At 41.7% G+C, this 17180-nt stretch overlaps 1 protein-coding gene across 3 annotated transcripts in view; it reads left to right on the forward strand.

The window, feature by feature from the left end:
* Positions 1-727: 727 nt before the first annotated feature.
* RRAGC (Ras related GTP binding C) overlaps positions 728-17180 on the forward strand; it is a 234418-nt gene continuing 217965 nt past the window's right edge. Inside the window, exons 1-8 of one of the 3 annotated variants that reach the window (XR_012626436.1) lie at positions 733-2158; positions 7742-7945; positions 8663-8862; positions 9705-9819; positions 11353-11495; positions 12881-13029; positions 14058-14292; positions 15441-16072. Coding sequence is in view for 1 of the 3 variants with exons in the window: in XM_074850659.1 (XP_074706760.1) it covers positions 1373-2158; positions 7742-7945; positions 8663-8862; positions 9705-9819; positions 11353-11495; positions 12881-13029; positions 14058-14209 (1749 nt within the window). In the remaining 2 variants the exon portion in view is untranslated. Of the gene's footprint in view, positions 2159-7741; positions 7946-8662; positions 8863-9704; positions 9820-11352; positions 11496-12880; positions 13030-14057; positions 16073-17180 lie in introns of those variants that run through there. The other 2 variants (XR_012626435.1, XM_074850659.1) reach the window with 2 other exon arrangements.

The following is a 17180-nucleotide window of genomic DNA, read 5'->3' on the forward strand; positions in this document are numbered from 1 at the left end:
GGTGACATGACAGAGGTGGACCAAAGGTAGGCTAAAGCAGGACCTCCAAGGTATGTTCTAAGTTGGCACTGAGGTTAGGCTTCTGCACTGATAGGGTAACTGCCTACCCAGAGGGGCACAAAAGGAATGAGTATAGGTACGTCAAGTGATGGACATCACACAATGTTGGAGAAGCAGTACCTACTGAACTTACACTTTTTAATTTGCATGAGGTGTACTGATTTACATGCAGTTTGCGTCTCCAGTCTTTTTTCAGAAACTGGGTCTTGGAGAGTTGATCCAGATACTACCTGGACAGTTCTGTACAGAATACAAAATTCTTACTTGTAATGGATGTCCTGTGTAACAGTACAGCTTGGAGAGTTCCTCTTTCTGATTCATCTAACGGGGAAAAGAAAACCTAGGCAGGGCAGAAAATCCAAGAGAGGGTGTGTGTGTGACTTTGATTTGTAATTTTACCTCTGAATTTCAGAAGAACTGTGAAGCCAATTCAGGGAAACAGGGGCCATAGAACAAAGTTGGCCTTTACCAAAAAAAAAAAAAAAGATACATTTTAAAGAGCTGCATTTGTCTCCTATCCTAAACCTAGTACTTTCAAGGCAACTAATGACGGGAAAAATAATGGGAGATGGGGAGGTGAAGTGCAGTAGCTGTCTTATGTGTTAGATCTATTAACTATTTAACTTCCTTGTTTCTGGGATGGGTTTCACATTTTGTCTTACAGGTGTGGTAGGATGGATCAGAACTTTTGCTAAAGGAGATGTACAAACTGAAATCAAGGGCTAATGAATGTAATGGTTGCTTACCTTACTACTGTACCTATTAATGATCTAAAGATATGAGAAGAGAGGTAAATGAGGGAAAAATACTTTTATTAAATCTGTAAAACAACAAACAACCCCCACCTCAAACAAGCAAACAAAAAAAGCCCTGGGAAAAAAAAAACCCAAACAACAAAAATGTCCTACCCACTGCAACAAGGAGAGAAGAAAGCTCACTTGTAAGTTAAACCTATACCTAGCATTAAGCTTAGCATGTGGAAATAGGGAGAGGATAATGCTGTAGAGAACGCATCCTAGAGCCGAGCGTGTGCTGCGAGCACCGTGACGGGAGGAAGACAGAAGTGAGCGCTGTGGGGCGTGTCTGGCAAAAGGAGCCGCAGCAGGTGAAGGTGTTTAGCTGGGGGGGTCACAGGGCAGGAAGGACGCCGTGGTCGAGACCTCGGGTGTGAGGGCAGTAATACACGCTCACTCTTCTCCTAACTGTATTCTCTTCCCTCTGAACACAGTTTGGTCTGCTGAGCCTTAAAATGGGATTGTAATAAAATAACAAGTGTTGGCTACAGCTTCAGTCGAGCTGCTTGCTTGTACGAATGATGCCCGCCGAAAATCGACGCCCGCCTGACGAGCACGAAGGACCTTGCTTCGTCGGTCGCTGGGGCGGGGTGATCGCCTCTCGACCGGCGGCTCCCGGGCCTCGGTTTAAACTCAGGTTTGCACCGCAACCGAAGCGCGCGCGTAGGGGCGGTGCCCGGGGCCGGGCACGCGGCGCCGTGCTGACGGTGCGTCCCGCGCGGGGCGGGGGTGCCGTGCGTCGGCAGTGCGGCGGGTTCCCTCCACCCCCGGCCCCGACGGCGGCCGGTACCGCCCTGCGCGCGCGACTGGGCCGCCGCTCGCCCCGCCCCTCTCGCTCACGTGCGGTGGCGCCGTCAGGTGACGCAGGTCGTCTGACCGGGGCCATCCTACCTCGCTGCCCTCCTGAGCCAATCGGCTCTGCGGAGCTTGGTGTCAGCCAATCCGGGGAAGGCTGTGCGGCGTCGGGCTGGGTTGCACGAGCAGAAGGGGGCCCTGGGACGGGCGCTGTGGCTGGAGGGCGGCGGGCTCGGGCGGACATGGCGCTGCAGTTCGGCGCGGCGGGCGCGGCGGGCGCGGCTGAGGAGCCGGCGTTGGTGGGGGGTAGCTTCGGGGCTGCGGACTCGTTCCCCAAGGACTTCGGCTACGGGGAGGAGGAGGAGGAGGCGGAGCTGGAGGGAGGCCAAGGGCCCGGCGGGCCCGGCGGCGGCGCGGGCGGGCCCGGCGGCGGCGCGGGCGGGGCGGACTCCAAGCCGCGGATCCTGCTTATGGGGCTGCGGCGCAGCGGGAAGTCCTCCATCCAGAAGGTGAGGGGCAGCCGGCGGCTTCCCGCCCCCGCCTGCCGCGCTGCCTCTCTGGCGCCGAGCTTTTTCTCCTTTCTGTGTTACTGTTTAGGCAATTTCTGCTTTTTAATGTGGGCGCTTGTAGCGAAGTTGGAACGAAGGGAGGCTCCTGCTTAAAGACACTAACTTCCCGGAACGGACTCCGGTCATCTGCCTTAGAGAGGAAGGTTGTGTAGCATAGATTGTAGCCCTTGTAGTTCTTCACTTTAACGCCACAAAAATAAAACGCGAAGATACTGGTGTGAATCTTATAATGAGGTGTTTTCTTACGGATGTGAAAGCACGGTGAGCGGTACAGGTGTGTGGTCTTTAGCTAGCGCTTCTGGTTGGAAGAAGACTTAAGCTGTTATTCTGCCTTTTGATCCGTTGAAAGAGACTTCAGCTTCTGTATGAGTAGAAAGGCAGCTTCTGGTTTCCTTTAGTACGATAGACGGAGTGAACTGGAGTCACTGATCGAGGAGGAAATCAAACCCTTTTGGTGCCCTAGGTTTGGTGGTAGCTTTGTGAAGTTGCTAGTGTGTCTTAATAAAAATAAGACAAAACTGACCTTTTTCGTTTGCCATGTAGTTCAAGAGAAGTGTAGCAGCACTAATAATGATGCTTGTTCCTCAGTGCAAATTTTGTATTTGCAGTCCCTATTACGAAGTGATATTTTTATGGGAAGGCATTACTAGTGAAATGCAGTGGTTCTCAAGCTCTGGACTTAAGGACCTCAAACTTTCTTCAAATGCAAGTGTGGAATCCTTCAGAGATTTCTGTAAAGGTTTTATGCAGAGAAGCCTTTTTTGGGCATTGTAGTATAGCAGGTATGAGTTGCTTCTTTTAACCATCTTATGCAGACTACTTGGTAATCCATTGACTGTACTAGACCAATGGGTTCTAAACTGTAGTCAGGAGACTCCTGTCTTTTGCTGTAGGCTTGCCTTTCTTTAGACAAGGTTTGCGAAAGGTACCGTATCTGTTAGAAATTTTTTCCATTGTGCTATTCCAAAATACAGTGGCAGACTGGGCTGTCATTGCTTTTCAGTCTTTCCAGTTACTCCCCATTATTTAGGCCTATTGCCCCCACTGGATGTGCAAATGCAGTGATTGCACTGAAAGTAAGTCTTTAGTCATGTGAACGGCACTCATTGTAGACTCTCATTAGAGATCTTACTGTATTATCCACGGCTGAAAAAAGTGAACTGTAAAAGCTAGAGGAAGACAGTAACTCCAAATTGCAGCTAGATTTTAAGACTTTAGAAGTCACTTTATAGATGTAGCTTTTGGACTTTTGGGGTTTTTTTTATGACCAAGTTTGGTAGCACCGGTTCTCTGAGGACCAATTCAGGTAGTTGTACAGGAAGGGAACAGTGTGATGTTGAGCATGCAATAAGAGGATATAAAATTTATCTTTTGCTGATTGGTTGTCAATCTGGCTTGGGAATTAGAAGCTGTAGTTCTGTTACCTAGGAGTTCATGGTGCTGCTGCCTGAGCGAATTAAGTGTGGCAATAATTTGAGACATTCTTGTAGTATCAAGAAGTTTCTCTTTGACAGCGTCCCTGCTCTTAGATCTGTCTGGTCCAAAAATAGTCATAACCAGACCCGACCCTTCTGTCTGGGCATTGGTCGCCTTGCTAGGGAGTAGGGGTATCCATGATAAACACTGTATTGGGAAAAGTACTGGTTTTGTGGGAATCTAGAAATTTGTGTGAGAAACATGAATTATTAAACCATTCCAGCCTTCTACTGAGAGTAATGTTAACAGGAAGCCTCTCACAAAAGAAAAAGTTATGGTGCTGGGAAGGAACTCTCTTTTTCCTTTGGTCAGTTGGATTTTCCATGCTGATATAACCCGTAAATGTTCAGTAACAAATTGAGGTTAGAAGATTTTGGGAATGTGACGATTGCTTCAGTTTATAAAACAAATTTTTGTGTAGACTTATGACTTGCATAACTGGACTTACTGTACTGTCTTTACGTAATAGGAACCTGGAAAAACTTCAAACTGTACCTGATTTGGGGGTTTTTGGGGGGGTGTGTGTCCTTTTTTGGGTGTGTTGTTTTGTTGTGGTTGGTTTTTTTTTTTTTTCATGGTCATCAGACTTGCTGCTCTGCCTTCATAAGATTAGCATAAATCTATTATTGGGAGAGGAGTTTGTGTGTGTGGTAGAACCTGAAGCAGAAGCTTGTTTGGAGCTGCTGTAAACCTTTCAGTTATACCCATCTTTCTTTAAAAGTGTTAAATGAATTGAATTGGGGTAGTAGGGAGTCAGAACTAGCTGTCTGTCATGCTTCTGCAGTAAGCTCTTGTAGAAAATTTTACCACAAGATGTAATGTAGGGCTCCTAATAACTAGTGAATTTCTTTAAGAAACTTTGTCTGTCTTGTCTTCCTTTTTCACACCCCCCCACCCCCCTAAATCTCTCCTCTGGAAAAAAAAGACAACTGCTACTTCTGAGACCATCTCATTCATTATGCCATCTTAAGAAATCCAGAAAATTAAAGCAAGGATTCTGGAAAGCATGAAAATGACAAAAGTATGTCTTACTGCTGTTAGGGAATCCTTTGGAAGTTGTTTTTTGTTGTTACCTGTGAAGCAGCTGTTTGCTTCCAACTGGTAGATTCTCAACACCATCTTGCAATACCGTACCTTTTCTCTCTCTTTTCAGGGACCTCCTTCCATCTGCCCGTGCAAATTCCTTTCTGGACATCAGGGCACTAGAAATAGTCTAATTTTACCTCAAGAAAAAAAGGGGTTTACCATGACTGGAAAAAAAAAATGGAGTTTGAAAACCCATTCTGCATATGGACTTATAGGTAAAGGTGCCTATTTTTATGTGCAGAATGATCCTCTGCTGCAGTGGGGAGACTGGTTGTTTATGAAGGGCAAATTGCCTGCTTTGGCTGTACAGACTTCATTGAGGCATGTGTTGTGGTGGCTTGGGACCGCTCCCAGTGAAGGGTTCTTCCCTTCGGGTTACTTGCACTGTGAAGGTTCTTAGAGAAGTTCTAGTTTTGGTGGTTGTTTTCCTTCTGAGGAAAATGATGTAGATTTCTCAGATACAAACCAGTTACTACTGTTTCCAGACAAAGTGTCAAAAAAAAGGAAACTATCCTAGATTTGTTACTTTCTCAGAAACTTGCAATTCCTGTGTTAGATATTCTTCTTGCAGTTTATAGGTGTTGCTACAATGTACCTGATAAGGTGTCTTGCAGTGGCAGATTAGATTTGGTCCTAAACTCTTGCAGTAGGGGTGTTGTGGAAGTCATGCTTGTCACTTTATGTATAGGATTAATGTTTGGTGGTCTGGGAAATTTTTGTTTGTATGGATTGGGCCAGCATTTCAGCTGGAAGTGAAATTCCAAATATGGCTGTTCTCTGATTTGTAAAAAACCCCCAAAAAACAACAACAAGAAAAACAAACCAAAAACCCACAAAACCAAAAAAAAACCCAAAACACAGACACATGCTTCTCTGGGGAGTCCATTCATCCATTCAAAGTTTAAGGTAGTCGGAATGAATGTGTCGGCCAAATTCTGGTCACTTCAAGGAAGGGTAGCTACTTGAAAATTAAGGAAAAAATTGTGAGTTTTGAAAAAAACACCAAAGAAAGGGGCAGTCCAAAAACATGGAGGCGGTTCAGAAATACTGCATCAGGAGTGCAGCTTAACTGCTGCAATTCAAAAATAAAGCCAAGTGCTGCTGTAGAGAAGTTAGTGTAGAGAAAAGGTTGACGTGTCACCAAATAAAAAATATCCTGAAAACTTGTAGATTGCGGGAGGGCACATGTGAATGAGAAATTCAGAGGGATAAAAGAAAGAGTACACTGCTAAGAGTGCTCAGGCTGACAGTGAAAAGTTCTTAAAATACAGTCAAAGCAGGAAGTCTGCCAGGAAGTTGGTGAGACCATTGGATGTTGAAGGTGTAACAGGAACACTTGGGAATGATAAAAGCCATAGCGAGGAAACTCAGCAGATTCTTAGAATTTTACTATCTTTGCCTGCGTATGGTTAGTCAAAATTGCTTGGCATCAGTGTTAGCTGCTTGCTTCCAATCAGATGCTTCCACTGCCTTTTTATTTGCTTTACTGAAGCTGTGTAAAGCGCGTAAGAGCAGGGGTAGATGCTAGGCGATAGAAATGGAATTTGATCAAAACTGTGTTCTGGTTCCCCTATTAGTGTAAAAACCATGGGGAACATCAATCTGATGAAATGCACTGCTTTGTGAAGGAGGGGGAAGGGGGATGATGGCATTGCTTCTCAGGGACTCATCTGCTTTAAACTGGATTCACTAATTCTGTCCTGCTCCCTGTGGGAGACGATGATTTCCAAAGAAGGAACGTTGATTTCGGAATGCTTTAAAACTGTGCTGTAAACCCAGAGGAATTTATAGTCCTTGCACTATAGCCGCTAGTATGTAGAACTGTTCTTAGTTTTCCATAAAAATGTCCTGCTGTTTAAAAGCTCATTTAGATCCACGCTTCCCTAAACGTTTGCCTCAAGGAACTGATTTTTTTTTTTTTCCCCTTGGTCTTAAAAATCTAGACTGATGTACTACTTTGAACCCCACTAAACAATCCATTAATTACACTGAGCGTGGAGTTGTCTCTCTTGCAGTTTTTTTTTGACAGAGATTGTTGCACTAGGTCTCTTTAATGGATGACTTCTGTAACTGTGTGAACCATTTTTTAAAAAAAAATTACCGAATGCTATATAGGAAACATCTTTCTTTCTGCAGGCCTAGCTTTTGACCACCAAGTTTGTAGTAACTTTTGTAATATATGCGCGAGTTGCTTTAGCGCGGTGTTTGCTGTTGAAGCTGACTGCTTTTGCCACAGGCTGCTTTGCTGTGGGGCTACAGGCTAGTTCTATTTGTTCAGGGAAGGGCTAGAATCCCAGTGGGGCTTTCTTGAGTGCTAGCAATGAGTATGTTTTTCATCACTGCAGCTAAACTGTTTACCAACTAGTGTGAAAGCTCTCATAATTTCTTTAGGGTACTTGAAAGGAGAGGGTCAGCAAACATAATTCAGTTGTTAATAGATGGCAAACTACCTGGTTATTTGGGTCTCTAAAACTGAGATGTTATTTTTGTACACTTTTATTGTAGTTCAGGAACAGTCTGATTATATTATGTTATAACACTTGACACCAGACTAAAAGCAAAATTTCCTTTAGGAATTTCTAAGACTGGAAAGGAACAGTTCTTAGAAGCTCACAGTTGCTTAATTGGTGCGGTGGCTCTATATACCAGATCTGAATTGGCTAATATAGCGGAATTTGAAAAGACTATTAGACTTGCAAGGAAGAAGGAGTAACTGGGATGTCTCTGTCTTTAGGCAGTGGTGTTATTTAGACTTGCAAAAATCTTTAACTGTATTTGGTTGCTTGGTTCGGGTTGAGGGTAGGTTATTTCCTTAGCTGATGCAGGAAGCTGTCCATTTACCAAAATGAAACTGTACACTTCAGAATGGGTAAACCTATTTGTAAGATTCAGGTTGCAGAACTTTGACCAATCTCTTTTAATAAGATAAAGTTGAGACTATTATTTGTGTTCTCTTAATAGGTGGTGTTTCACAAGATGTCTCCCAATGAGACTCTGTTCTTGGAGAGTACCAACAAGATATACAAAGACGATATTTCCAACAGTTCATTTGTGAATTTTCAAATATGGGATTTTCCTGGACAGATGGACTTTTTTGATCCAACATTTGATTATGAGATGATCTTCAGAGGAACAGGTGCTCTAATATATGTTATTGATGCCCAGGTAAATACAAATCACTAAGAATCACAAGGCAGTTTTCTTTTTGCTTTCTGTGTGAGAGGAACGATCAAGGAGAAGCTAATAATTAATATTTTTAGGTAACTTCGTAAAACATCTGTTACATATGAAAGGATGCGTTGCCAATCTAACTGCCGGTGTCTGGTTTTTAATTTTGTGAAGTGACTGGAACATATGCTCCCAGTGGAGAGAGTGGAAAGGGGCAAGTACTCTGAACCTGCCTTTTCTACAGTAATAGTGAGAACCTGAAGTGCTAGGTGATTTGAATTATCCCTTCCCTTTGCTGTTGACTGCTATGGAGTTCATTTAATAACAGCACACTTCTGACCTCGGTTTCAAGTTCTGGTACTATTGGGTATCTGGTAGCTTCTGAGGAACTTAGGAATCACACTGTGGGAGATTACCAGGTTGTTAGGACCGTCTCGGAGATCACTGACACCTTTTGTTGGAGTTGAAGTGTAACCTGCCTTTTCCTCTGAAGCCTAGTTTTGTGTAGCTAAGCCTTGTATAGCTAATGCAACTTAATTAAATAACATTCTAAGCTACTTGGATTTCTGACACTCCAAGGTATTTTCTTCTCCCATACTTCTATTTAGTTACAGAAGTGAAGTTCTTGCACTGAAATATTTTGTCCTTGTACACAATGGAATAGTTATCGGAGATAAAGCCTTGTCATTCACTCCTGCCAAAACTGATTTACAGGATGACTACATGGAAGCTTTAACAAGACTCCACATTACAGTTTCAAAAGCCTACAAGGTCAACCCAGAAATGAACTTTGAAGTTTTTATTCATAAAGTTGATGGTTTATCAGATGACCACAAAATAGAAACTCAGAGGGATATTCATCAGAGAGCTAATGATGACCTTACGGATGCTGGGCTTGAGAAACTTCACCTTAGGTGAGTAAAAGATTCTGGCGTATGTGATTCTACTGTTGCTGATATATGCATGCTGACTAATGGCTTTTAGATGTAATAGTGGATTGACCTGAGCAAGGCCTTGTTAGTTTCTTAATACTGCACAAATGCTTGTTGTAAAATACGCGGCTGAATTTACAGCCAAGCCTCGGCTGTTAGGCTGACTAAAATAAGGCAGGCTACAGATTCCAATTAACAGATTTATTCATAAACCCACTGATAATTCAAGGTCCTTTTGCATACTTTTCATAAAGCATAACAGGCTGAATTTGCACGTGTGGCCTGGAGGGGCAGGGGAAGCTGCCTGCCTTCTAGTCGTGGCCAGTACTGACTTTTCAGTGTGATTGGTTTTAAAAGCTTAGTCTCTTACTTGATATTTGGCTCACTTTTAAGGTGTCTTGTATCTTTTCTCTGTTTTTACTGCTATTTTGATTCACATGGAGCTTTGAAGTATTGCCAGTATCTCTTGGTGTTAGTGTGAACAAAGTGGAAGGCCAGGAATGAGACTTGAAGAAACCTAGTTGAGCATTTAACGCCTTTGTGATAAGCACTCTGTAGGCTAAGTGGGTTGTGAAAGCATGTTCAAATTTTTCTCTCTGTTCTCCCATCTCCTGGGGACGGTCGAAGTCTGTTTCATGTTTACTCTAGTCACTCAGAAATTAGGTTCTTGGTGCAGTGGCCAGGTATATTTGTGATAAAGGCATCCCAGTTAAATCATCAGGCCTGAATGTTAGGAAACATAGCTTTAACATTTCTATTACAATCCTGAAATACTCTTGAATCTTTGTCCTTTTTTCTTCCTTTTCCCTCCCTCCTCATCTCAGCTTTTATTTGACCAGTATCTATGACCATTCGATATTTGAAGCCTTCAGTAAAGTGGTACAGAAGCTCATTCCACAACTGCCAACACTGGAAAATCTACTAAATATCTTTATATCAGTAAGTGTTAATCTGACGGAACTTTGAGTGAAATACATGTAATGGTAAAGCAAGTCTTTCTGCTAAGGAGCTCTAGCTAGCTGTGCCCATGGAAGGTTTGGGTGGCACTCATGTTGGTGTACTCTGCTGGCCTGCTTATCTGCATTAGAAACTCTTTACCACAGCTGAATTGTACTGGTGTGTGCTTTGTGTGGGTTTCACTAAATACTGCCAAAGGATAGTTTGGCTGGTTATAACTGTTGATATGGAAGTCTTCTGCCAGCACAATAATGATTAGTCTGCTAAGGCACTTAGTAAATGTAGCTGTACTGGCAAGAGACTTTTTTCATAATGTGAACTTGTCCTTGAACTAAACTATCTATTTCATGTGGCCTGTGAGACTTTTGCTCTTATTCTTTTAGTGTGTGCATTTCTTATAGAATTTGTGTCACAGAAATTTGCTGCTGTATAGTTTAAATCAAAATATCACCCTAGAGACAAGGCTGAAGAAGCCTGTATCATTTAAACTGTCTGTGAGGCTGTTGCAGGCATGTGGGCAACATAGCAAAAACCCAGGTGTGATTGAGAGGACCTGTGCAGGTCAGACGTCGTCACCCCATGCTACTGTATAATGCTTGTTTCCTGTGTTGGTAGAGGGCTGTCTGTAATAACCTGGCCCGATGGATAAAGGGCACATTAATGCTCACCCTGCTCAGTGCCATGAGGGTATGGAGCATGGCCCTGATGCCAAAAGGATCGTCTGGATGTTCTCAGGACTTTGGCTATTCAGACAATCTAAGAAGCAGCAATACGGAGGGCTTCTGGTGCATAAATAGAAATTAAGCTTTGCCAGAAATCCATAGCGTGTATGTGGTAACTTGGCTAACTGCAGAAAGCTTCTGAACTTAGTATGAGCATGTGCACTTTGCCAAAGTGCTCAGTTAAAAATGGGATGGTACAACTGGCTCGGTGCTTTTCCATACCCATAACTGCCGTAATGTGATACTCTTCATGGAGTCGTAAGTTTAGAAGTTTGACTTTATTTGCTCTGTATGTTAAAGTACGCGGCAACTGCCTCACGCAGAAACTGAACTGCCAAGATTCTACAAGCATAAAATATAAGTGTCAGCACACTGCTATGAAGTAACTTGTCTCTGAGCCTGGTCCGTCTGGTGGATGTGAATGAGTTGGCTCTTCTAGAGTTAATAGAACCACAGAAGAGGAAAACTGCTGAATTTAACTTCTGGATGCATAGTAAAATGTAACCTTAATTATCATCTGGTAAATAATAAACTAAAAAGAATTCTAACCCAGTCCCCAGCTTTATTTTTGTCAACTGGAAGGTTATATTGATAGGTACTATGGCAATAAGAGTATTGTATTTATAAACTATATGCTCTCAATCTTGATTCTGTCTTAAGCCTCTAAATTGGTTATGTTTAAAGCTTTAAAGCATTTCCTGCTATTAAGAATGTGAAAGTGTATGAATTCTACTTGAGATTTTTAAAATGCAGTTATTTTAAAAATTCATGCAGATTCTTTCTCTTTCTGAAGAATTCAGGCATTGAAAAAGCTTTTCTCTTCGATGTAGTCAGCAAAATCTACATCGCAACAGACAGTTCCCCTGTGGACATGCAGTCATATGAGTTGTGCTGTGACATGATTGATGTAGTGATAGATGTTTCCTGTATATATGGGTAAGTGATGAATACTCTTAGGAAAAAAGTCCTTAAAAGTTGTAGAATAGGTTTCAAACTGTGCAAGTGGTGCTGGCTTTGTCATCCAGCAAGACGCTGTCGATTGGTCTGTAAAGCCCATTGGTTCTGTAAGTAGAATAAATCCAAATGATTTGGCAGCTGGATCGAGCATTCGTACTGTTGGTTTCCCTCCACTCATGGCCTTAGACAGCCATCTGACATTTGTAAAAGTCAATTGTTTCATGTAAAATATGAATACTGCTGTGTCTCATTTGGCATGGTGGGCACAACTATGTTAATTATAGGCAAATAATTGGAGTTGATAGCATGCCATAGCTTCGAAGTGTAACTTGCAGTCATATTGCTTTGAGACTTGTTGCTCTCTGAACAGAACAGCATTTGCGAGGTCAGCTTGACTCTTGCTGACTTTCTCTAAGGGATGCATATATAGTGCTTGTTTCTGACAATTTACGGTTGAATTATACTTCTCAATTGATTTTTGAAGTGGCTCTGGAGAAGCGGTAACTTATTTTAGAACTGTGGTTGTAGCCTGGAAAATACAGTGCTGCCAAGAAATACCACAACGCTTAACGGTTTGTCTCCTGATGGGTCAACCCAGGGTTGTGTAATTCTTTGTTTGGGGGTTTTTTTTTCAGGAGTGAGTGCTTAGAAGTAGCTTGCAATACATCTTTTGCTGCTGCAGTAATTTAACTAACACTAATAACTTGCAGATAGAAAGCAGCATTCTAATCTTTTCTTGTCATTGTGGGCTGGTTTAGCTTAAAACCAAAAACTGTCCTGCTCCCTGTTGCCCTCCCCCTCCTATGCCCACTCCAGCCTCCCTAAGGAAGCCTTTGCATTAATTTACCAAAAGTAATTTCACTGAGGTGTCACTCGACTGACGTTTCTACGTAGGAGTCCTGCATTAGAATCTTCAAACCAATCACTTGATACCTTACTGTGGCACTGTAAAGTCAGTGAGGCAGTGAGTAGCAGTGACTCTTCAGTTTGAAGGTAAACTGTGCTATAACTAATGTACTATACCACCTTCATTAAGAGTGCTCAGCTGTAAGCTGAAAACAGTATTGACTAAACAGCTACAGCTCTTAGTTTGATATCAAAAGAATCCATGCCGATCACTTGCTCTTAACTGCTCATCTAAAAGAGTATCTAGTGAAGGCCTCTACTCTCTTTAGGTCTAGCTTTCCTGAGAAACTCAAGGTGTGATAATGTCTTACTTTGGATAGTATTAACACCTGCATTGCAGGTTCTTCACTTGCTTACCTTGAGTAATATTCTTCTAACTGTATTTAACAGGTATTTGTCTTGAAGTTACATATGCATGCCTACTAGATTATGTGTTGCGTTAACACATTCTTTCTTAGGTTAAAGGAAGATGGCACTGGAAGTGCTTATGATAAAGAATCAATGGCAATTATCAAGCTCAATAACACAACGGTCCTGTACTTAAAGGAAGTAACAAAGTTTTTGGCATTAGTTTGCATTCTTAGAGAAGAGAGTTTTGAGCGCAAAGGTAAGGACTTCCCCCCATTGAATGGCTTTTATGTTTTTAATCAACTATAAAATATTAATACTGTATATCAAATATAAAATATTAACTAAAACAAGTCACCTTGAATTTTGTGTAACTAAATTTGTTTAATTTCTTCTGGGAGGAATTTTCTCCCTTCCTAGAGATAGGTATGAAAAGGTTTTATTTTTATTCTTGTGAATCATCATTTTAATTGCTGTCCTCCTGCTCAAATGACTTGTGTAGCTAATGTGGCCTGTGTCACTACCATCTGCTATAGTGGAATCAGTAGAATGGAGTAATGCTTACTATGTTCTGCTTGACAGCTGCTGTCTTGGGAATAGCCATATTGTTTATCTCATGTCTCACTGATGTAATTAGCGTATGACTAAAGAAATCAGCAGTGGTAGGCTAGTGCACTATGTGATAGGAACTTAGAACAAAGTGTTTAATATATTGCAGGTCTAGCCAGCTATATAGTTGCTTGGACCTCTAGGAGGTGATGGTAGGAATGGTCTTGCCTACGTTATGGGGTAGAAATGAGAGTGTAGGCCCTAATTTCAAAGTATTTCACTTAACGGTGACTTACCTTGGCATTTTAAAAAGAGAAAAAGCAGATGGGTTCTTTTAATAACTGTACTGTATTTGATCTCAAAGTTTTTCTCACTGCAGTTAGGATATATATCAATGACACAAAGTGCAAGATAACGTTCAAGTGATGGTCGTGCTGTACTAGCATGTTTTTGGGGGATAGTCTTGTGTTTGTTCCCTCACCTGCTCTTTAATTATGAATATACACTTTGCATTCCAAGTGAGTACCTTTTCTTTCTAAAAACTGAGACAGTCTAAATAAATACTGCCATCAGTAAAACGCTGTTAAATCTTCTGAATCCAAATTCATACTAAAATAAGTAGCAAAATAGCTGTTGGTAAAATGAAACATTTTATATTAATTTTGAAGCTCTGTTGATTACATAAATCTGCCAAGCTGAGCACAGTTTTTCCTCTCCCCTTCCCCTCCTTCTTGACAGGTCTGATAGATTACAATTTTCATTGCTTCCGCAAAGCCATTCATGAAGTCTTTGAAGTAGGTGTTGCATCCCACAGAATCTGCAACCATCAATCAAGCGTCTCAAATATGAAAGCAGTGACTCACAATGGCACACCTAGGAATGCAGTCTAGAGGAAAACGAAAGATGGACAGACTTGTCAGCTCTTCACTCCAGAGTTTTGTGGAACAAGAGAAGAGTAGCCTGAAAGCCTGAAGTATGTTTCACAGGAGAAGAGTGGCGCTAACTGTGGAACAGCAGCTTGTAACTCATGTTGGACAACTGAAACTACTGTAAAAATACTTTGAGGCCAGTGGAGTTAGAAATGCCGGTTTGAAACCAGCTTTATTGCAAATGCAGTGGTTTTTCAGTTTGGAGTCCTATTTTAACAGTCTGTTTCTGACTGATGGCCCGGTCAAAACTTAAAAACGATTGAGTTGAGTTTTGTGTGAAACACTGAATAGTCACTTGCTCAACTTTTTTTTTTTTTAATCTGTAGAATATCCACTTTTGCTTCGGTTTACCCCTTTGTCATTTAAAAAAAAAAAAAGGTGGTGTTATTGTTTAGGCTTGTGAAACTCAGGCTTTTTGTTTGGTGAGGCTGGTCTCACAAATCATTCCATAAAGTAGTTCTTGCTCTTGCCGGTGTGCTCTTGAATTCAGTACTTGTTAAGTGGGTGCAAGGTAGGGCTCTGTTCTAGTGATTCTGTTTGTTTGGAGAGCTGACCTGGAGCTTCATTTTAAGAGATAGTGATACTTTGCTTTCAGACCATGCTTCTTGGTATGCCCCCTTGATGGAAGGGAAGTATTAAAACCAGAAATAAACTACCTGCTCTCTTTTGCAAAAACATGGATGTCATAAATCTGTGTGATTAATCCTATTCACAAAACAACTGCATGGCTAACTAAACTGAAATGTCTGCCATCTGTCGGAATGAAGCAACCACTTTCAGCTATTCCCAAGTGAAGAAATTACAAAGTTACTGACTTTTGATGGTGGATTTCTCTCTCCCCTCTGACTGATAATGAAGGCAATTCCTAGGAAAATGTATGAGGGCGTTACCCGTGCATGGCAATTAAATATCAGTGTGCCACAACCTGCTAATAATACTGGACATTGAAAGTGCGTTGATTCTGTACTGTGGCAAACACCTTGTTTGTCGCCATGCAATCTGAATAGTATGTTTTGTGATTTTGTGAATGCTGGCTTTCATACTATGGGAAGTATATCTGAATTGTTTTATTCTAATTTATTGGTGTTATTACTGCAGATGTCATACTGTACATCAGCCTTGCTATGCAGTAAGCTCAGCTACTGGCCCATAAAGACCTTGCCTCTTTTTACCTGTCCCTATGTGTGTATAGGTGTTGCGAAGCCACTGGACCAACTGACTATACAAGTGCCACTATAGAAGTTTCTGCAGGAAGATCTGTAACTGTAAGCGATCTCTGCAACTGATGTATTTATGTGGTAAGAAATAACCATGGGATTGCTTCTGTGCTTATAGAATGGATTTTCACTGAACTATGTAAAAACGAATATACATGCATTAACACTAGGGTGTATGCACATACTGTGTAAATGTTTTTCCTTTGTTCTAAAGATGTTGTATGATACTAAATACATAAAGGTTCTGCTCCAAAAGTTACCACAGTCAGCAGGAGACTTGGGAATTCAAGTGCTCTAGTTCAGTTCTCTTAATAGCAGTTGTAGTTCTGAACCTAGGCTGAGCCCCTTTTTGGTAATGGAACTGCAGATTATTTCTTTTAAGCAAGCACTGCGGGCTTGTAAGATTGGGTTTTGTACCTTGCAAGCTCTATCACAACAGTGTTCTGGTACTCAAGGTGAGAAATAATTGGCAAGCTCATAGGAAGGAAGAAATCATTCCCATTTGTGCAGTGAGTTTTCCATGTTATGAGTACATGTGTATGTTCCTCTCTGTCTTCACTCTCTACATGATTTTGTGCTAATAAAATGAAAAACTGTCAAACTGTAACACTGTCTCTGTTGGAGGGTGAGACACTTTAACAAAAGTCTATAAAGGCCTATATCGTTAAGCAAATTTTAAGAAGTCATGTTATCGTCACAGTATTTTTTAAAAAAGATAAATACTACCTTCCCATGTGAGGCTTTAAAAATTTTAGTCAGCGATAGCTTTCCTCTCAATTAAAAACTGACTCCAAACTGAATACTCAATTTTCAGGTGACTTTAGACTTTAAAGGCATATAAACAATGAAGTGACTTGTTCTCTTCATTAAGGGTGAGCATTAATGCTGCATTCTGAAATTCTACCTTCTGGTGTGTGTGTTGTGGTGGGGGTTTTTTTTGTCAGCATTACCGTATTCCTGAATGGTTGCATTTACTAAAGGTTAACGGTAGCATCTCAGAACAGAATACTGATTATTTTCACTATTACCTGCACAACATTAGCTTTAAAAGTTAAATTTGTCTCTAGTAAGAAGCACGTTATTTCTTTAGTTTACTAACACTAGGGTTAATGTTCTTCCTAACATTAATTAGTGTAAGTCACATGCTGCTCTTCAGGTAGAGTGTTACTTAACCTGTAGCTGGTTTAGCAAAGCAGTTTTTGGTTTCTTCTCAAATCTTTATGCTGCCAGGGAGGGAGCTGGAAGGATAGGAATTATGCTTTATTTTCTCCCTTGTGTGGCAACCTGTGTCCCCTTCCTGTGCTGACCTGCTGCAGGGAGAGATGCTGTTAAGAGATAAGGAAAGGCCACATCACAGTCTCTCCAATAGAAGGACTGAAACTGCAAACATGACCATCAACTAGTGCTCCACCTTTCTGCCTTTTACTTTTTTTTTTCCTCTGAACCTGTAGTGGCACAGATGCTCTGCAGTCTTTTTTGCAAATAACTTGGGATGTGTGCTTCTAAGGAGAAAAAGACTGGCCTGCAGGGAGAAGGAATAAAATCTAAAGGCCAAGCCCGGGAAGAGGGGGCAGAGTAATAAAAGATGGTGGGATTCTGCTGTCCTAAAGATTTAAATCCGGTGATCGTTTGGCTGGTCCCTCCCTTCCTCTCAGACCTCCCCAGAAGTCACGCGTGACTGAATCCCTCTCCGTATCTAACGGGCAGCAGCTGTA

The sequence above is a fragment of the Strix aluco genome, chromosome 26 (assembly GCF_031877795.1).
Source record: "Strix aluco isolate bStrAlu1 chromosome 26, bStrAlu1.hap1, whole genome shotgun sequence".
NCBI classification, from domain to species: domain Eukaryota; kingdom Metazoa; phylum Chordata; class Aves; order Strigiformes; family Strigidae; genus Strix; species Strix aluco.